Genomic DNA, 22789 nt, shown 5'->3' on the forward strand with positions numbered 1-22789 from the left:
CACCATTATGCCTGGCATTTTTAATTCAATGCCTGGCAATGAATATAAAACACCATTATGCCTGGCATTGTGGATTATGAAAAGGCATTTGACTCCATATAGCATAAGGCAATGTTTTGGGCACTGCAAAGACAAGGCATAGATACCCCATATATTATGATTTTGAAGAAAATATATGAGAGTGCTACCTCCTTTATTAGACTAGACAAAGACAGTAGGAAATTTAAAATTGAGAAAGGAGTTCGACAAGGAGACACAATATCTCCGAAGCTGTTTGCTGCCCTTGAGGAAGCTTTCAGAAGATTAGACTGGTCGCAGAAAGGAGTCAATGTGAACGGAGAGTACCTACACTATTTACGATTTGCAGATGACATTGTGGTCATAAGCCACGATCCCAAAGAATTAGAGGAAAATCTTAAACAGTTATGCACAGTTAGTAAGGATTTTGGACTAAAGATGAATATGGCTAAAACAAAAGTAATGATGAACAAGTATGCCACAGAAAGGGAAATAATGATTGAAGGAGCAGTAATTGAAAAGGTGGAGTCATATACTTATCTGGGACAACTTATTAGCTGTAATAATAATAAATGGCTGGAAGTTAAGAGAAGAATAAATTTTGGATGGATAGCATTCAGGAAATATAGTCACATACTGAAGAGCAATATCCCAGTTTGTCTGAAACGTAAAATAATGAACCAATGTATACTCCCCACCATGACTTATGGAAGTGAAACTTGGGCACTCACCAGAAGAATGGAGGAGAAGCTGAGAACTGCACAGCGAAGAATGGAACGAATCACATTGGGAATCAGACTGTTAGATAAGAAGAGAAACATGGATTAGGCAACAAACTCAAGTAAAGGACATTCTTATCAAAACTAAAGAACTAAAATGGTCTTGGGCAGGACACATAGCTCGAAGACATGATGACAGATGGACTAAGAAAATAACAGAATGGTATCCAAGAGGAGCTAGAAGAAAACCTGGAAGACAAAGGCGGAGATGGATAGATGAAATTGATGAGTTTGTGGGTAGCAAATGGATGGCCAGTGCTCAAAACAGAAGGAACTGGAAAGTTGCTGGAGAGGCCTTCATCCTGCAGTGGATTGAAAATGGCTGATGATGATGATTCTGAATCTGACCTTAGTTTTTCCACAGCATTCTGGATATGCTATGATATTACATAGCATATCCAAAATGCATCTGGAAATTTAAAATCCCCCATTGCAAGACATTCTGGCCTACTCTATTTTTCTGTATAGCTTTTTGGTATACTCATTACAATGATTAGGCCAATAACACACTCCTACTCTCAATTTTGTTTTCCCAGTGCTTATATCACACCAAACTGACTCGACATTGTCGCCTATGTCGACTAAATGCACTGCCTTATATTTAATATGCTTCTTAACTAAGAGCATAACCCCTTCTGTACACAATGTACTCCCCCATATTCAAAATGAGAATCACTTATGTCTGAGTGACAGCACACCTCTGCTATACCTCCAATGTCTGCATCTGATGTCTTAATCAGTACTTTAAATTCATCAGGTTTATTTACAGTGCACCTGGCAATAGTGTACATGCAAGCATACATGCGCATATTCTTAGTCTTAGTTATCCTTACACAGCCCGTGTATTCACTTATTCCATGATGACCCACAGCAGGGACTGAAATACCTGACACCTTGCTTTCCAGGCTGTAATACTTATCAGATAAATATGCAAATATTTTATTGAAGTAGAAAATATAAAATTCAATGTATGCCAGCTGGGTTTAAGACCTACAGTATTATGCAAACCAGATATAAAATGAAATACTGTGCTATTCTAGTCTAAGATGAGGATTAATATTTATGAAAAAAGTTTGTATCTGAATACTAATTTAATTTACTCTCATGTTAAAAGTCAAGAAATTCTGTGTAGCAATAAAAAATAAGTGTGAATTCAGCCAAGGTCTAGGCTGAAATCAAAAAGATGCTATGTTAGTGCACAATAAAGTTTAGAGTGCCAAAAAAGTTTAAACTTGCCAGAAGAAGCTTTCCTCCATCTTCACAATAATTTTCTTATCATTACAGCAATAATTCGCCATTAAAACTTGGTTTTCTTCCCGAGTCTGTATAAGAATTCCAAATACAATTTGGTCTCATGTAAGTGTGGAATCAACTTATTCTCAGAATTAAAAAAAGAAGAAGAAAAAAAAAAAAAAAAAAAACAAAAAGGGCAGATGAGACCTGAGTATTATTTATTACAGAAAACAGAGTAAAGTATAGTGGAAGAGGCAGACAATCAATTGAAATGGCATATGATATATAAAGCAGACGAGGATAAAAAAAGATCCAGAAAGACATGAATTACATGTAGGAAAAGTGTGAACAGAAAAAAATGGTTGGAGTGACAGAATTCTGGATTATTTAACAAAGCATGAAAAGCAGCACACATTAAAATACACACTAAAAAAAAGCTACCTGAATGATCTCCTGTAGGTTCGGTGACCTATTGCATTACGTGGAGGATGAAACTGTCCTCTTGGTGGCCTGTCAGTTGTACTTATGCCTGGATAGTTTGTTCTTTTTGGCATAACCTTGGGGGAGGGGGAAAAAAGAATTAAGATTTACAAATTTAAATTTTAATATTCAAAGTCAGATCACATTTAAGGCTTGTCAATTAAAAACAATTTTTTTTTGTAATGGAAGGAAGAAAAGCTTCTTATTTTAAACCAGAAACCAAATCAGGACAATTTTAGACAAACTTATGGCATTAAAATATAATAAAACATAAAAACCTACTGCTCATAAATAAAAAGCTATAAAATTTTATAAATAAAACCAGACATACAGTGGCGGTCAAAAAAACTGCATCACCTTAAAAATAGTAACATTTGTAGTGAAATTTATAAGATATGGTTTGATTACAGTAATTTTGTTTGTCGCAAAGTAAAGGTATTGCGTCAGATCACGCTTCTATTGCATCAGACAGTAATTGCAAGGTATTGCATCAGCTGTTTCTGATACAGCATTGGAAGGGTATACACACTCATTAGTATCCTGTTTAGTGGAGGTGTAAGCGTGGCTCCATACGTTCAGTTGACAAGAAAAAAGTGTAGCTGTTGTTCTGTCCCAGGAAGGGCTTTCTACGTGTGCTATCACTGATAAAATAGGCTGCCACCATCAACAGTATCCCGAGTGCTGAAATTAAAGCGTGAAACTGGTGATGTGAAGGGAAGACCTGGATCAGGCTGTAAGAGAGTGCTACGCCTTCCCAAGATCGATATTTGAAACGGCCATTCCTTCATAATTGCCATGCTAGTGCTCCTCATCTACAACTGGACTTTGAGATGGCCTCTGGTGTTGAAACAAGAGCACCAACTATCCAAAGACAGCTTTCGGAATGTGGTCTGCATGCTTATCGGCCCAAGAAGAAGCCTTTGTTGACCCAACAAATGAGGAAGAAGCAACTTGCTTGGGCTAAAACGTGTTTTATGGACAATAGAGCAATGGGACACCATCACCTTTTCTGACGAATTGAAGTTCAACCTGCATGGCTCAGATGGGAAGCAATATGTCAGAAGATGAAAATCGGAGGCATACCATCCTGACTGCATAACACCGACTGTAAAGTTCCTTGCCAGTCAGATGGTCTGGGGATGCATAACAAGCAAAGGGGTGGGGCGAATTAAGTTTATTAATGGAATGGTGAATGCAGAAACCTACACTGCTATTTTGAAACCTGTTATTAGGAATCACATCACACAGACGTCCAAAACAGCAATTTTCAACAGGACTCAGCAACTTGTCACACAGCAAAATTAGCAAGTTTTATGCTATTTAGATTTAAAGATGAGTTTGTCGTCTTGTCTCAAGGCTTAAAACATACACCAATGTTTTCCCTTGTTTTTCTCCCTTAAGGTGCAGTCATATCTCAGAAATGCTGGCATTAGTGTTGGACTAGTCCAGCAACAGTCAGATTTGAACCCTATTGAAAATTGCTGGTACATAATGTTGTCTAAAGTTGCTCAAAAGAAGCCAACAAGTAAGATTCAGCTGCAGGAGAGCACTGTAAGGGCATGGTACCACAAAATTGGGCAACCATATATCCAGAAATTGATTAACCCTATGCCATATCGATGCAAGGCTGTAACTGCAGGAACAACAAAATATTGAGAACTTATTTTGCTGATTTATAGTACATAATACTATTACGTTAACTTGTCATTTCAGTTTGTATTTCAGTTTGGGTTGTTTTTTTTTTTTGCACGATTTCTCATATTTCTATTAATTACATATTTTACCCTTTGGGAAGATATTTATAGTAATTAGGTATATGAGGTAGAGTCTTTTTATTGGATTTCATTCATAGAGATATATATATCCCCTCTAACAAATGCATTTTGAACATTTCTGCAACCCACAATGCAGCACAAAACACATTATTTGAAAAATTCACAAATGATGCAGTTTTTTTTGTCGGCCACTGTATACTGTAAGATCAAAACAATGAATACTAGCATCTAAAAGGAGACATTATCTCAATGCTAGAAAGCAATCCAGTATATATGCTTTTTGTCATTCTTTCTCAATGAGTCCGGATAACATAAAAGAAAACAGAATGACTGCTGGGAATAAAGACCTTGTTGTAGAAAGGAAAAATACAAAACAAAAATATTGAAAAATATTATTATTATGGGAAAGAATGAATTATTAACAGAATACATTGCATGCAGATGAAATATTAAATGGCTAACTAGGAGTATAAAATATAAGGTAGAAATTTCACACAGGTCAGATCACCCTTGTTTATTTCTAGGCACACAGTGGAGAGAATTTGTATGTGTTGTATGCATTATGGCATTCAGATTGTGTGTGTGTGTGTGTGTGTGTGTGTGTGTGTGTGTGTGTGTGTGTGAGAGAGAGAGAGAGAGAGAGAGAGGGAGAGAGAGATTAAGTTGTAATTTTGTTTCAACTATTAGTAATTTGGCAAGTGATAAGTTTTTCTATTAATTCAATATTAACCTCATATGGTTATTTATACACTAAAATCATAACTAAGAGGTAAAGGTGATAGTTAAGTGATATTTTTATAATTTTCTGTTAGTGATCTCAAAGCTTTTGTTAGTCTATACATACCTCAATAAAAAACCCATAAATTATACAAATTTCTTCAGTCTTGCTAATAAGAAGACCACGAAATTTTGACAAATGTCATAATCAACTGATATATACTATCAATGTATGATAGTATATATCAGTTCTAGGCTATCAGCAATCACGTCTTCCATGCTCTTCTATTTCCCATTAGATTTTTAGCATTAAATGGTGTAATCCCTCTTTCTTAAAATGTGTGCCCAACACCATCAGCCCACCTTACACTTGGTCTATTTCTGGGCCTGATTACAGCATATATCCTTGTCAATTTGATATCAGAGTATTCATAATGCAATTCATTTCAAAGTTTACACAATTTCCTGACTAATAACAGGATATTACATGCATTTTAGTAGATAAATCAAAATGTCTACAATGAACTTCATAAATGAAAATTCACTACTGTACATTTATAGTATCACTGTACAGTATATTTTAGCTTTAAATTTTACATTTCTATTCACTTCCTACACAACTGTGCAGAATCAGGGAGAATTCATGTACCTCTTAACTGATGCTATGTGCACATGTAATCCATTTTGTTAATACCACCAAAATCAAAATACATTACTAATGATATGACCATACAACGTTCCAATTCAGGCGCCATATATATTTCTTAAATCACTGCACATATGTATTCAACATGAGAGAGAGAGAGAGAGAGAGAGAGAGAGAGAGAGAGAGAGAGAGAGAGAGAGAGAGAATGGCAATGAATGTGAAGGGAAAAAAAATTAACATTCTTAAGAAATTCACAACAAGACATGTAGCCTTTCAAGTTCCTGCATAACAGAGATCAGTTTTTTTGGTTTTGCTGCTTTTATTTATTTATTTTTTTTTCATGAAGACCCCAAACAAGAGAGGTAGAACCTATAGTGCTTAGTACCATGCATGGGTTGGAGGTTGAGAAGATGAAAGAAGATATTTGTTGATATTGGACAGGAACATCTGCAGATTGTAATTTTCAGGAAATATGTATGAAGGAAGGTTGTTCCAAAAAATGGAAGTTGAATGAATAAATGAAAAGAAGAAAAGTTGGTTCTGTGAGTTTGAAGTTGGACAGTAAAAGGCTGCCATAATAGCTACTCAGCACAATGTATAAAAGCTGTACACGTTACACTGTATAAAATGCAAAATTGTTCATATCTGATGAAGACAGAGTATCAACATTTTGGGATACTATTTGCTGTTTAATTCTTGTGATCCATGCAGAAAAGAGCAAGAGTTCTCTTTTAGCACTATTGGTTAGTTACTAAGCTTCATTACTTAGTGTGAACTGTTCTTGCAAATTATAGCTATGTAAGCTAGCTATAATTTGCAAGACTCTGCAGTTCATGTAAGCGACTCAAGCAGTTGTTTGATGTTACTTTAGAACACCTGCGAGTACTCTGCAGTTCATGTAAGTGACCTGGAAATTAAGTTTGATGTTACTGTAGAACACCTGTGAGTGAAGAGACAGAAAATGCCCACTGTGTGGGTAAAGCTGGAAAACTATGTATTTGATTACGCAGTTATGAAATTTTACCTTAGTTGTGTGGAATTAAATCTATTTTTTTGTGCACACACATAAATGAAGTCACTATTCACACAAGAGATTAACAATTTTGCTGCTTGCTTTTCTGACAGTTTTGAACCAGAATTGAGTTAATCTGGATTGGAAGGGGCAGAAACATTTTTGGGCTTTCTTCTCACTATGATCAAATTAATCAACCTCTGGTGCAGGCTTCCTGACAAAAAGATCCAGTTTTTCTTCAGTCAAATTGCAAGAAAAAGTTCTAAAAGTAGGGGGCTTTTTTCCTCCAAGTGGATTAAAATCCAAAGCCACATATTCACATTCAGGAAGCAGTGGACAAGTTAACCATGAAAGGTGCTTCAGGAGTTCTCTTCTTATTTCAATACTACTGTGCCAAGCCAAGATGAAGATAATTTTTATCACTTAACTCCATGTTTGAATTAGACAGTTCTAATGTCCTGCAAATCAGTATTTATTCCTTCTTGTCCTGTTATGCATTATTTATGAGTGTACAGTTGTATGTACTGAAACAAAAAAAAAAAAAAAGTTTTGTACCAAAATATCATTTTTTCATTTCCTAATTCTGCAGCAGAATTTTTAGTTTTTTTTTAGTTAGTTAGTTGTTGGCGCATTGGCTTCTGTGGCCATAATGCACCTCCCAAGGTTTTTGCAGTACTTTGATCCAAGCCCGAGGCGGGATTCGAACCCACGACCTTTGGGTTGCCAAGTAGGCACTTTACCCACCCGTCCAGCAGAATTTTTAGTGTTGATTCAATTCCTAATTCTGCAGCAAAACATGGCTATCATAATCAGAGATAAGTTTTGGAGAGAAAGAGAGAGAGAATAATAGTTTTAAATATAGAAAATTAATCTTGCTTTATAGACAATACATAATTTATAAAAATATCGGCGCCTCCATAGCCAGGTGGGCAGGAGCGGCAGTGCGTAGCACACGCTTTTTGATCAGATCGGGGTTCGAGCTCGTGACCACCAAATACGGAGGATGCGGAAAGGTCAGGGAATGACCACTGCATATCCCCGGAGCAATATGGCTTTAGTTGCTAATGCTCCTAAAAACCAAATAACAACATAAAAATATCAATACTGAGTAGTGTTATATGTGTAATTCACATTACACATAATGTGACACTATTTAAAAATAATGTTACTTAGAAAAAAAAAAATAATAAAAATACAACAAAAACAGTTACTTAATGAGTTAACAAAATTTTTTGATATTACTGTATTAAAATTATTTACATGCAAAAACTGAAACCAGCTGACCTGTGAACAGCAAAATTAACTGAAGATCTGACCCACATTGTGCATAACCTGGAAGTACAAGTACATGACCTGATGTAGGACTCTACCACAAGCTATATGGTTTTAGTTATTTCTTTTTGTTACAGTTGTGACTGATGGCACAGAATATACATAAATGTGTGGAAGTAATTCTGTTGTGTGGATGTCATAGTCACTAAGAAGTTACAAGTATATGTTTCAGTCACTTGACATAGAATGGTCTTCAATTACCAATACACATGTGGAAGCTGCTTGTGAAATTAACAAGTTACAGAGTACGCAGCAACAATAGAAATTGCTTCACAATATGAGACAAAAACTACCCAGCAAAACTTCAAAATAAATATCACAGCATTAGTTGAAATTTGGCTACATGACTACACTAATATTGAAGGTTTATTATGTTGGTAACATTGTGCAACCTATGTCATTGAAATAATAAGAGGTGGAAGCATAGCATAACTTTATAGCTCTATCCATTTTATTATTTCAATGAGCAGATCACACAAATTTTTATCCAAAATATGGTTAATAATAATATACTTCTCAGGTAACAAATTCTAAACTCCTCTGATCCATGTGATTGTGTCAAAGTATAATCATTTTTTTTTATAAATTCTAATATACATTTAAAAATCAGCTTTATAACACAAATTTTCATGTTTTCTTTTTTCTACATATCTGCATTATGTAATCCCCCCACCACCACCACCACCACAAAAATTAGCCTGAACACTCAAGAGTCAGCTGCACTAATTTTAGATTGTTTTATGCCAAACGATGTGAAACTGAACTACCATATGAGCTGTAATAAAAATTAAAAACACTAATTTTTAACATAAAAAAAAAAAAAAAAAAAGCCATAATGTAATATCAAAAAACAATGTTACCTTCAAGTTTCTTCCTCTAAAAACTGATTCATCTAGATCCAAAGCTTCTATAACAGATTTCCTTTCCAAAAATTCAATATATGCAAACCTATTAAATTAAACAGAAAGTAACTTTTTCTAAGTTTATGGCATCTGTATTCATTGAAGTATAAAGTAAAATTCATTATTGTAAGTAATCTATAATGAATAGTTTGCTATAATAGGTATTATTTGGAGTTTTTTAAATATAGGGAAATTCTGTTGTAACAATGAATAAATTTTGTGAAACTTTAAGGGCCATTTCCCCCACCCCCCCCTCCCAATTTTGGCTCAGAAAAGTCTAAATTCCCTGCAATACAGATCAAGATGTTGATGAAGATTTCATTGTATCTAAGAAAGTAAGAAGTTTTTTTAATGATTTTTTTAACAAAATTGACTTGATTTTTAATAATAAATTTACTTAAAGAGAATAGCAAAGCTTAACTGAATGTACTCACCTCATATAATCCACTTAGTTGTATGGTGTTTAAGGCAAAGTTGTGGAAATTCAATTAAGTTACATGGAAATGGAATTTAAAAATAAATAGAGTAGGATTATTAAAAAACCTGTAATTAAAATTTGCCCAAATGAAGAAGTGCACCACCTCATTCCCTGGTTGTCCTAGATAAATTGTTGAAACTATGAAGAATAAACGAAGCCAACAGTCACATAACGGATGACTTTCGTAATAATGTCTTCGGTTGGCAATAATAAGAGAGAAAAAGGATAGTGTATTTAAAGAAATCCTAAGTTTCCGTGATGCATTTCAAGACACGTGGGAACTTGAAATGTGCAAGGTTCCAGACAGGTGAAAGGTTTGTTGGGAGTTTCGTATTCAAAACATTAAAACTTGGTGTTACAGCGACACCATTCTATGACAAGTGCTTTATGTTGGAAAATTTTATATCTTGACTTTAATTTTATAATTGTGATAGCTGAATCAATCAGGGGATTGTGGTTGTGGGAATGTACATGCTGCATGAGTTCGGTGCTGGCTTGATCAGTCTTAAAGCTGTTATAGTGATAATATGCACGTGTGTTAGAAGTTTTAATTGTGCCATATTTAGTAGTATTTAATCAAGTAAGTAAGAGGTTGAAGAAATGTACATCGAAATTGAGAGGCTTCTAGATGAGCAGAAAACCCACTACACTATCATTATGGGGGACTTCAATGCTAAGTTTGGAAAAAGACAAAACAGTGCAGAAAGGGGAAGTATAGGAAATTTAGAATTGGTGAAAGAAATGAAAGAGGTGAAAGACTTGTGGAATTTGTAGAATCTCGAGGATTGTCAGTAATGAACACTTTTTTTCAAGAAAACTGTGGACAGAAAGTGGACACAGAAGAGCCCAAATGGATTAACAACTAATGAAATCGATTTCATCCTCACTAACAGAAGATATATCGTGAATGATGTTACCATCCTTAACAAGGTAAATGTTGGAAGTGATCACAGAATAGTAAGATGCACACTTAAGAACAATTTTGAGTTTCTGCAGACTGCTCAGAACCAAGATACCGACGAGGAATATTACAACTTTCTCAAAGTGATAAAGCCCAAGAAACCTATAGGTAAAAAACAATCCAAAGAAGAAAAAAGTCAAGAAACACTTGTCATGATGAACCGAAGACAACAAATGAAGAGCAAGATAAACACGGACAAGGAGAAAATTGGGTATACTGAGTTATGCAAAGCCATTAGAAAGAGACTCAGAGAGGACATAAGAAGATTTAACACAAGAAAAGTAGAACAAGCATTAAGGGAAAATAAAGGACTTAAATCAGCAGCCATGAGCAGTAATACAGAAAGACAAATGATACTGAAACTGAAGAATAGCGATGGTGTTCTTATAAAAACAGAGAAGGCATAATTCAAATAGCAGAAGACTACTATAGAGAATTATACAAGGAGCGAGGGAATGATTCCGGCAGTGGGGAAGATGGATTACAAATTAGTAACACATACGACATACCCAATATCCTTCCTGATGAGGTATAACATGCATTGAAGAAAATGAAGAACCAGGAAAGTCCCAGAGGAAGATGAAGTTACTGTAAAGTTTTTAAAATTGGGAGGAAGAGACATGACACAGAAACAGGCAAGCCTCTTCACAAAATGCATTAGAAAAGGCGTGACACATAAAGAGTGGAATAATGCAATCATAATTTTGCTGCATAAGGAGATAAATCAGGAATTGGAAATTAAAAACCAGTTAGCTTGTTATTCCACATCTACAAGTTGTTCAGAAAGAATACTTGATGAGAATCAACGAAAAGAGCAAGCTGGCTTTAGGACAGGATTCTCAACTATGGACCACCTTCATATAATATAACAGCCAATGGAGAAAACAAATGAATATAAAACATCATTATGCCTGGCATTTGAAAGACAAGGCATAGATACCCCATATATTATGATTTTAAAGAAAATATATGAGGACGCTACCTTCTTTATTAGACTAAGACAGTAGCAAATTTAAAATTGAGAAAGTAGTTCGACAAGGAGACACAATATCTCCGAAGTTGTTTACTGCTGCTCTTGAAACTTTCAGAAGATTAGACTGGTCACAGAAAGGAGTCAATGTGAATGGAGAGTACCTAAACCATTTACGATTTGCAGATGATATTGTTATCATAAGCCATGATCCCAAAGAATTAGAGGAAAATCTTAATCAGTTATGCAGAGTTAGTAAGGATTTTGGACTAAAGATGAATATGGCTAAAATAAAAGTAATGATGAACAAGTATGCCACAGAAAGTGATATAATGATTGAAGGAGCAGTAATTGAAAAGGTGGAGTCATACTTATTTGGGACAAGTCATTAGCTGTAATAATGATAAATGGCTGGAAGTCAAGAGAAGAATAAATTTTGGATGGATGGCATTCTGGAAATATAGTCACATACTGAAGAGCAATATCCCATTTTGTCTGAAACGTAAAATAATGAACCAACCCCCACCATGACTTATGGAAATGAAACTTGGGCACTCACCAAAAGAATGGAAGAGAAGCTGAGAATTACACAGCAAAGAATGGAATGAATTATATTGGAAATCAGACTGTTAGATAAGAAGAGAAACACACGAATTAGGCAGCAAACTCAAGTAAAGGACATTCTTATCAAAACTAAAGAACTAAAATGGTCTTGGGCAGGACACATAGCTCGAAGACATGATGACAGATGGACTAAGAAAATAACAGAATGGTACCCAAGAAGAGCTAGAAGAAAGAAAACCTGGAATACAACTACAGAGATGGACAGATGAAATTCATAAGTTTGTGGGTAATAAATGAATGGCCATTGCACAAAACAGAAGGAACTGGAAAGTTGCTGGAGAGGCCTTCATCCTGCAGTGGATTGAAAATGGCTGATGATGATGAATCAAGTAAACAATGTTGTTGATGTCACATATTTGGATATTCGTATGTTTCTTTGTACGTGTTAATGAACACTGGACACAGCTGTCTGGCGAGTCGACTGTGATACGGGAGAATGATACGTATGTTTTGTTTGTTGTTCTGGTTGGTGTTGTGATTACGTGGGTTGTTGATCTTATTTTCTACAACGGAAATTGAGTGTTGAATCAATTGTAAAGAATATTTCCTAGCTGTGAACTTTTTTGTGAGATATTGTAATTCTGCAGCCAAATCATTGTGTAAAGAACGGACTTTTTAGTACTGAGTGGATGATGTGATTGAAAGTGCAAATATTTTCCTGTGCGTGTATCTTTTCTATAAATTTTGGTTCCTAGCTTTGTGCCTGTTTTGTATATTGTAAGACTGAGGAAATTAATTTTGTTGTCAGCTTCTATTTCAAGGGTGTATTTTAATCTTTCATATATTGCATTAAATTTAATAAAAAGACTATCAATAGTGAACTTATTTCCTATTAATAACACATCATCAGCATAACACATATAAAGCTTAATACCCGAAGGGAAAGGTTGGAGTACTTGGTGTTCAACAGTAGCTAAGTAAATTTCTGACAGGGGGGGGGGGGGGCTCAGATTCCTAGTCCCAAGGGGAGTACAAATGTTTGTTCAAATATTTGGTCTTGAAAATGGAAGTGTCTAGCATAAAGTAAAATAGAAATGAGCTCTAGAATGTATACTAAGAGAAGTATGCTCGACCAAGGTATTGTCTACCATCACAAGTTCTCGTAAAGCTTGTAGTGTAAAATCCAGGTGTATATTAGTATATAAAAAAACAACATCATAACAAACTGGGGACCATGTTTAACACATACAAAGAAACACAAGAATATCCAATATGTGACATCAACAACATTGTTTACTTGATGAAATGCCAATCCGCTGGTAATGCATGCTATATCGGGAGTACTACTACTAAATACAACACAATTAAAACTTCTAATACACATGCATATTATCACTATAACAGCTTTAAGACTAATCAAGCCGGCACCGAACTCACGCAGCATGTACATTCCCACAACCACAATCCCCTAACTGATTCAGCTATCACAATTATAAAATTAAAGTTATAAAATTTTCCAATGTGAAGCACTTGTCATAGAATGGTGTCGCCGTAACACCAAGTTTAATGTTTTGAATACGAAACTCACAACAAACCTTTCATCCGTCTGGAACCTTGCACATGTCAAGGTCCCACGTGTCCTGAAATGCATCATGGGAACTTAGGATTTCTTTAAATACACAATTTAAATGCCAATCGAAGATGTTATTACGAAAGTCATCCATTATGAGTATTGGTTTCATTTATTAGTTCTTCACAGTTTCAACAATTTATCTAGGACAACCAGGGAATGAAGTGGTGCACTTCTTCATTTGGGAAAATTTTAATTACAGGTTTTTTAATAATAACAATAATAAACAATTAAAATTATTAATAATTTTTTTAATAATGGATATTTTTAAATTCCATTTCTATGCAACTTAATCAAATTTCCACAACTTTGCCTTAAACACCATGCAACTAAGCGGATTATTTGAGGTGAGTACTGTCAGTTAAGCTTTGCTATTATTCTCTTTAAGTCAAATTTCAAAATAACACTACATTAAGAAGCTCTATCAATTAACTAAGTGTAATAAATTTACTCTGATGTTGATTAATAAAGTCAAAACAAGAATAAATTAATATTTAAAAGCATTTATGTATAAAGTTTCAAAATTCCATAAAGAAACTCATTCCAGAGCTTGCTGCTATTGCAGAACTCACTCCTATGAGCCCAAATGTATTTTGTAAGCTCACTCTTTAAAGGATTGAATCCAATACTCAATCTTTATAGCACTTTTCTTAAGTTTAAAAAATGATAATGAAGCAAAATAAATGGCAACTGTTCATTACATGCACCAATGAAGGAATGATATTCCACTATATCAGTGAAAGGACTTCTGTATCCTATGTAGCCTTAAATTTATTTAGGTTATCAACTTCCACAACAAAAGATAGAAGTCTGTTCCACTAATCAACTACCTGCTGGATAAATGCAAATTTCCACACATCTATTCTACAACTGTCTTTGCTCAATTTGAAACTGTGCCCCCTCAGGTTCTTAATCTGAGCAAGAGGAAGAATCCCATCAGCATTCAGCTTGCTCAACCCATTCAAGGCCTTATACACCTCAATCAGATCACCTCGCAGGTGCCTATTCTCCAGGCACTGCAATTTTCAGAACTTAAGCCTTTCTTGGTAAGAGTACCTGTTTGTTCCCCTCACCAATCTTGTTGCCTTTCTTTGTACTCGTTCTAGCAACTCTACATCCTTCCTAAAATGAGGCCTTCAGACCTGTACACAGTACTCTAGGTGCGGCCTGACCACTGCCTTGTATAATGAGATAATCACCTCCCTGTCCCTGTTAGCAAAATTCCTATATATCATTGACAAGACTCCATGACCTGCCCTGGCAGCCCATCTGTACTGCTCAGTGATTGCAAGATGTTGGTGATTAGATTTACATTTAGTAAATGAGTCGTCTGAGTGCCCTCATTATTCATACAAATATTCATTCATATATTTTTTTTTTTTCAGAGTCAAATCCTTAATAAATGCAGTAATTATAGTCTACAGCAATAGACCACCATTATTATACAGAAATTTTAATAAATTTCTGTTTAATAATGGTGATACTTAAGGCATACTTATATAGAAAGTGATTTTCCAATTCTGAATTATAAATAATGAAATAAAATGAATAAAATGTAAAGTAAATATTTTCCAAAGGTAAATATAACCTTACCCTTTTGGGTGACCAGTATATTTATCACATAAAATGGTAACACGATTCACACAGCCACAACTGTGGAAATGTTGTTCCAGTTCTTCTGCAGTGGCACCATAATCAACCTAAAAAAGATGTTATTTCAGAACATTAAATTATTATATTCAAAATCTGTTAATTAAAGTAGTTTTAAACAGACTATAATATAGTAAAATTTCATTGCAATGAATTTTCCTGATAGGATTCATTTCACTCTATTGAAATTGTCTTAATACTGTTCAAAATTAGTTTAGACCAATTATAAATATTTTAAGCTTTGCTAACATAGAAAAGTAATAAATTCCAGTTTAATCAACTTAAATATCAACTTTCAAATTAATAATAAATGAATAAAATGATAATTTATGTAGCTATAAAAGTAAATAAATCATGGCTGCACTAACATTGTAAAATGCATTGGTACCTTATTTTGTTGTGGAACCACATCTACTCTTATTTTCTCTTTAATTTGGGTATAATAGCCTTTTCCTGATAGCTATTGGACTTTGTATTTTCTTCAAGTTGAAGCCATCAGTATTTCCTTATTCCTTTCTTAATATCTTGGTAAAAAGTGAAGGACACACAGAATTCCCTACCAGTGACTGCTGCTGCTGCTACTACTGTGAGAAGTTAGTGCTTGCATTGTCAATTGGTTCATACTATCTTGCAGATGTTTCAGTACTAATTTTCAGAATCCTATATCTAGGCTTTGGAGTCTACTGATTCCAGGTAAACATTTTCTTTGTAATTAAAGTTGACAGTATATAGCAACAGATGACACAGAGGCTGGATACCTGTGGATCAGCAATACTCTGATGGTATGTCAGGAGAGAAAAGACAGGCTTTCAGATGTGCACTAGAATGACAAAAGAATAATGTGCATTGCATAATGAGCTTCATGCAAGACAGTGAATAATTTTTAGTGAAATGGACAGTCTGCTAATTGTTTATTCAACAAGGAACACTGGAGGAAACATTCAGTTTCTACAGAAACCCCAGGCTACAGGAGAGACAAACAGAAAAAAAATGTGGCTTTCTTTTCATCTAAGACTGGTGCCTCATTATACAATAAGAGAATAAGCACAATAACATTTAAGGCCATATTGTGCTGAGTGCATTATGTTTGTACAAGTTTGTATTCAGGGCTGAAAATCACAGAATAACTCATGAGTAAAATGCTACTCCCCATGCCTGAGTTTGGCTAACTACAGACCTGAATGCAGAGGCCTTATAATTCCTCCAGTCTCCTATAAGATTTGAACTCCAAATGAGTGATAAGTAGTTTCATCACTATGCTGTAATGGAGAGTCTCTGATAAATGAGACCAACTTGATTCTTACTGGGGTTGCCAACATGCATAAATAAGTCATTGGGCTAGTGTGAAATTCCATATGGGACTGCCAAAGCATAAATGATGTCACTGTTGCATTTATATTTCATTTTTTCAGGAGAGAAAAGCCGGGCTTCCAGATGGCTACAATGAAAAAAGAGTAATGTGCACATTGCACAACATGAGTTTCATGCAAGACAGTGAATATGGACATCCTGCCAACTGTTTATTCAACAAGGAGCAAGGTTTAGCATTGGAAAAAAAAAAAAAAAAAAAAAAAAAACCATTGTTTCTGCAGAATACCCAGACCACTAGAGATCAATAGACAAATGACTTGCACAGTAACAACTGCAGCTTTCCCTCCATTTTATTCAATGAGAATAAAAGATAGAGTATTCAGATATGCTGAAGAAGAGTGGAACAGACTCAATATAGTTAGGGAAGGATGCTAAGTGGTTGTTTTCCATTAAGGTTATTATTATATTAATACCTCTCTTATACAATGTGAAATTAATATAGTTTATTATGCTGTTTGCCTGCATTACTATACATTAAAGTGACGTTTCGGGTATCTTACCGATAACACATCATCAAACAATTCTGTTGGGGAATTAGAAAATAGAAAAGGTTATAAATTTTGAATGTTACAATTACAATTCTAAAGTATTAAGTTTTGAATTGCCGTTACAATAGAAAACAGGAAATTTAAGTTAAATACAAAGAGATTAAATTCTTATTTGCTGACAGATTCCTCTTGCCGATGCTCCCAGACTGATGTGCATACAGGCAAGAGCTGCCAGCAGTTAATTTATAGGCGAGTGATTAACTCCATTAGCCAATAGGATAGTGCCAAATTTTTATTCTGGATCCAGGGTTCTTTTGTAGTGGGAGCCTGGGGTGACCTTTACTCCCATACTCTGCACATCAGGGTTGGTGTGCAGACTGATTGAGGATCTTACCAATACCTATCATCAAGACCATGCCACTGGTACCAAGTTTTTATCCTGGATCTGGGGTGACCTTTTCTCCCATACTTTAGACATCAGGGTTGGTGTCAACTACTTTGGTTATTTGGGGTTTTTTTTTTAGGAGCATTAGCAACTAAGGCCATATTGCTCCAGGGATATGCGGTGGTCATTCTCTGACCTTTCTGCATCCCCCATATTTGGTGGTCACGGGTTCGAACCCCAGTCGGTCTAATCAAGAAGCTTGTGCTACACACTGCTGCTCCTGCCCACCTGGCTACGGAGGCACCAACTACTTTGGTGTCCCATACTTTGGAACATCAGGGTTCACTATTCTATTGGCTAATGGAGTTAATCACTCACCTATAATACGATAAATTATCTGCTGGTAGCTCTTGCCCGCATGCACATCAGGTTCTGGGAGGGTCGGCAAGAGGAGTCTGTCAGAAAATAAGAATTTAATCTCTATGTATTTAACTTAGATTTTCTGTTTTCTATTGTAACGGAAATTCGAAACTTAATACTTTAGAATCGCAATTTACAAACTGTAATTGTAATTATAATTGAAAGGTTAGTAATTGTAGTATTCATAATTGTAATTGTAATATTCAAAATTTGTAACCTTTTCTGTTTCCCCAACAGCATTGTTTGATGACGGGTATCAGTAAGATACCCGAAACGTCACTTTGATGTAACGTAGGTAGACAGCCTAACAAACTATATTATTAATTTCATGTGGTATTAATATAATAATATCCTTAGTGGAACAGACTGCCAAAAGCTTTATGATTATAAACTATAATTGTGATTATAGTTTTTCTATAATAAGAGGTTAGTCATTTTATTGCACAACTTTATTATTTTTAATATTTCATATTGCTTATATATTCCTGGACAATGTATTTGTGGTGCCATACAGATTAAGGCATGCAAAATACTAACGAAAGACTAACCAATGAGTCACAAACCAATCCAAATCTAATTAAATTAGTTAAGCAAAAGGCTCAAGCTAATGGGAGTGCTGTGGCTCAGGGGTGAACTGAAGGGGGCAGTTGCCCTCTGAATCAAAACCTTTTAAAATGCACTGCTTGTTTGATGTTTGAGGAGCAATCAGGTAATGGACATATTGCCAAGGAGAATGTCTTTGTGTGTGCGCAATGTAAGGAATGTGAGGAAATCAGGCGACAACTCAGCGCTGTCATGGGCCTATATGAGAGCTTGAAGGACAAGATGGATGCTCTCAAGGATCTAAACTGAGGGCCCATCAAGCTCTCAGCTGCCCACATCAATGCCAGAGCTTGCACTTGATAATCACACAACACAGCAGCAACCCACAAGGCAGAATGCACTGGTCCCACGGAAACTAGTAGTTGTCGGTGACTATTATCAGGGAAACAGGGAACATGGTGCGTAAAAAGGATAGGTGGAACAGGACCAGGGTATGTCTGCCAGGGGCAAAGGTTGATGACATTGTTGTACACTTTCCCCATCTCTTCCATCAGGAAGTATGATTGATGACTTTTGAGGATATGATGAACATCGTGGCGAGATCCAATCTTCCTTACATTTCGAGGGTACAGTTCTAAAACGGTGTTTGCAGGCCGGCCTCTAGTTAGTACACCGGACCGAACCTATTGGTAACTCTAGGAGGCTTCCGAATCAGCTAGTGTATAATCTTGCTACCTCTACTCTGCCAGATAGTGACTGGAGGGAGTCCGGGTAGTGTGAATGCAGGGGCATTGTCAAGACCACGTTATGTCAAGGATCTGAGTATATTCTTACCATGTGTATGCCATATCCAAAAATTTCATTACTTCATACAGCATGTCCCACCCACTTTTTCTCACTATTGAATAAACCACGAATTGTCAAACTAACAGAGTAAGCTTATCTGCAAAAAGATCTAAACCTCCCAAACACTTCCTAATCCATTTCACAAATATACATGGTCTCAATTCTAATCTCAATGATGTCCATTTCCACTCGCAGTCTGCCAAACCCCATGTACTTTTTCTGACAGAATCTCAGTTATCGGTTGATTCGACTACTGCTCATCTCAGTTGCCCAAATTATTCGCTGTATGATTCCTTTCACCTCAAAGATAGTACTTTTGAATATGTCCATTCCGATATTCCTCCATACGTATTTCCTGAAAATTACAGTCTACAGAAGTTCAAGTCCAATGTCAACAAATATCTTCTTTCATCTTCTCAACCTCAACCCAAGCACAGTACTATAGGTTCTAATACCTCTCATGTTTGGGGTTTACATAACAAAAAAAAAAAAAAAAAACCATTGGCACTAATGACATTAAGAGTAGGAGACTGGCAGAATTGCTTAACAAGTACAGGTCACTATTGAGAAGAAAAAAAAAAAAAAAAAAAAGCTGTGCATTAGGGTTGAATTTGAAAGTGTCTGCAATTCTGCCCAGACACGATAGGAGGAGTATATGATGAGAGCCTTGTTGATCAATTCGGCCCTGGAAAGATTGTGCAAGACTGAAGGGGTAGAATTTTTTTTCAGCCTGGTCTGTACTTGTTAACAAGAGAGACTGCCTCTACAGGGATGGAATACACTTAAATAGAAAGGGTGCAAGAATATTTGCTGATGCTATTGAGGCAGTGTTAGGTGGGTCGGAAAATTGCTAGCTGGAGGGGGATACATGAACTAATAGATTAACAGTAGCCGCCGGCAGAGGTGAAAGTGATTCTTGTACTGCTTCGCTTCTATTGGAATGAGCAGCAGCCTGGAAAACAAGATGCAGGGTATTTCAGAGACTGCTGGGAGTCACTGCGGTAAAAGTAAACACATGGGTTGTGTTAGAGTAGTTAAGAATAGGAACAGGTGCATGTATACTAGGAGTTTGGTAAATAAATTTGATGAATTTGAGGTGTTGGTCAAAACATCAAAGGTAGATATTGTTGGGATATCAGAGACGCAGTGTCACACAGATATAAGGAATGCAGAACTGGAATTTGGGAAGTAAAATGTGTACAGAAAGGATAGGAAGGAGGAGGAGTTATGCTATTAGTTAAGAAACACAAAATCCAAGGAAGTGCAGCCAGTTGACATCGCTGGAAAGTGCGGTGTTAAATCAGTTTGGTGTGACATAAGCACTGGGAGATTAAAATTGAGAGTAGATGAGTGTTACAGGCCTAATGACTCTATTGAGTATAATAAAAAAAACTCTACAGGTAAATAGAGTGGGCCAGTAAATCAGAGTCTTATAATGGGGGATTTTAATTTCCCAGATATTAACTGGAATTTGTGGGTCGGTCACTCGGACACTAGCAAGGCTTTTGTGGATTTATTGGATGATTGTTTTTTACATCAGCATGTTCGGGAGGCAAATAGAAGGAGTAATACTCTTGATCTGATTATCAGTAGTCATTCTTCATGCATTAAGAATCTGCAGATAAAGGACCCACTAGGTAGCAGTGATCAGATTGTGCTGAAGTGGGATTTACTCAAAGAGGTAGCTACCATCAGGGGTAAAGGGAAGGTTTTTGCTTTCATGGACCAACTGATGATGTTATCAACAGCAAATTCAAAATGGGAGGCATTCAAAGAATTAACCTTGGAAGCTACAAGGCTTTACATACTAACTAAGAAATACTGTTCAAGTTTTAGGCCTAAATGGATATCAGATGAACTAATGAGACATGTGGTGGAGAAGAAAAATGCATGGGATACATATAAATTAATGGGTGACATGGAAGCCTATGATAGATATAAGCTGGTCTGTAACCAAGTCACAAAGGAGATTAGGCAGGCAAAGGCAGATTATGAGAAATCTTTGGCAAAGGATGCAAAGAAAAACAACAGAGTTCTTTACCTATATAAACTCTAGAAGGAAAGGGATGAATCAGATTGGTCCACTGGATATTGATGGTTCAACTGTTGATGATCCTGCTCAGGTGGCTAACAAACTGAGTATTTTGCATCTACATTCACACATGAGGAGTTATTCAGGGGTATGGGAAGAGGTGACAAATTCTGGCAGTGAGCTAGATGATTTTGTAATAACTGAGAGGAAAGTGGAGGAGATATTGTTGAAGATGAACATAAAAAAGGCACTCGGGGTGGATGGGATCCATCCAGTTATATTAAAGGAGGCAGCAAAGGAAGTACGCAAACCCTTAGCCATAATTACAAGAGCTTCCTTGTACTTCCTTGAGGGGAGGTACTCATGGACTGGAGATGTGCAAATGTGACCCCAATTCACAAAGGAGGACCAAAGGACGATACAAGTAATAATAGACCTGTTAGTTTAACTTCTGTTCCAGGGAAATTAATGAAGGCACTGGTTAAAGAAGCACTGCAGGATCATCTAGACAAGACTTCAGTTATAGCTCGGACACAGCATGGGTTTGTTAAGGGGCAGTCTTATCTGACCAATTTGATCGGATACTATGATGTGGTCACAAAGGAACTGGTTGCAGGGAATAACTTTGATATCATATATTTAAATCTTAGAAAGGCTTTTGATACTGCTGCTGATACTGCTGCACAAATTGGAGCAGTGTGGCATTGGAGGCAAATTGCTGCTATGGATAAAGGGATGGTTGAGTGGGAGAAGACAGAGTAGTAATCAATGGACCCTGCTCTTCTTGGACTAATGTTATTACTGGAGTCCCTCAGGGTTCAGTGTAGGGTCCATTGTTGTTTTCTGTATTTATAAATGATATTGATAATGGTATATCAGGCTTAATGTCCAAGTCCTCACTAATGACAGTACGCTGTGGCAACAGGATCTAGAAAAGTTGAGCAGATGGGCTGAGAGGTGGCAAATGAAGTTTAACATTGACAAATGTAAAGTACTACATATGGGAAGCAGTAACTCCAAAGAAGCGTATCAACTCTGTGGTACTACAATGACAGTGGTAGAGAATGAAAAGGACCTGGGGGTAATTGTGCAGGCAGATATGAAGTTTTCTGAGCAGTGCAGACAGTCTGCAAGAGTAGCTCATGGTGTCTTGTCAATGCTATACAGGAATTTTTCTAGCAGGGATAAGGAGGTGATTATCTCCTTGTATAAGGAGATAATCACCTCCTTATCCCTTATCCACACATCTTGAGTACTATATACAGGTCGGGAGGGATCATTTTAAGAAGGATGTAGAGCTGTTGGAACCAGTACAGAGAAGGGCAACAAGATTAGTGAATGGAATGAAGGGTTGCTCTTACGAAGAAAGGCTTCAGTTTTGCAGATTACAGAGACAGTTGTAGGATAGATGTGCGGAAGTTTGCCTTTAGCAAGCAGGTAGTTGATTGGTGGAACAGACTTCCATCCTTCCATCTTTTGTTGTGGAAGTTGATAGCCTAAATAAATTTAAGGCTGAGCTGGACAGGTATTTGGAATGAATGAAGGGGTGAAATGGGA

At 36.1% G+C, this 22789-nt stretch overlaps 1 protein-coding gene across 2 annotated transcripts in view; it reads right to left on the minus strand.

Annotated features, from left to right (window-relative positions):
- The window catches only part of LOC150078730 (polyadenylate-binding protein 2-like), an 82858-nt gene that overhangs the window by 12756 nt on the left and 47313 nt on the right, over positions 1-22789 (minus strand). For both annotated transcript variants that reach the window (XR_016547560.1, XM_090383501.1), the window contains exons 4-6: positions 15091-15197; positions 8853-8940; positions 2472-2587 (exon numbers count right to left, since the gene is read on the minus strand). Coding sequence is in view for 1 of the 2 variants with exons in the window: in XM_090383501.1 (XP_090239627.1) it covers positions 2472-2587; positions 8853-8940; positions 15091-15197 (311 nt within the window). In the remaining variant the exon portion in view is untranslated. The remainder of the gene's footprint in view (positions 1-2471; positions 2588-8852; positions 8941-15090; positions 15198-22789) is intronic.

The sequence above is a fragment of the Mastigoproctus giganteus genome, chromosome 10 (genome assembly GCF_048544385.1).
Source record: "Mastigoproctus giganteus isolate SK-2022 chromosome 10, ASM4854438v1, whole genome shotgun sequence".
NCBI classification, from domain to species: domain Eukaryota; kingdom Metazoa; phylum Arthropoda; class Arachnida; order Uropygi; family Thelyphonidae; genus Mastigoproctus; species Mastigoproctus giganteus.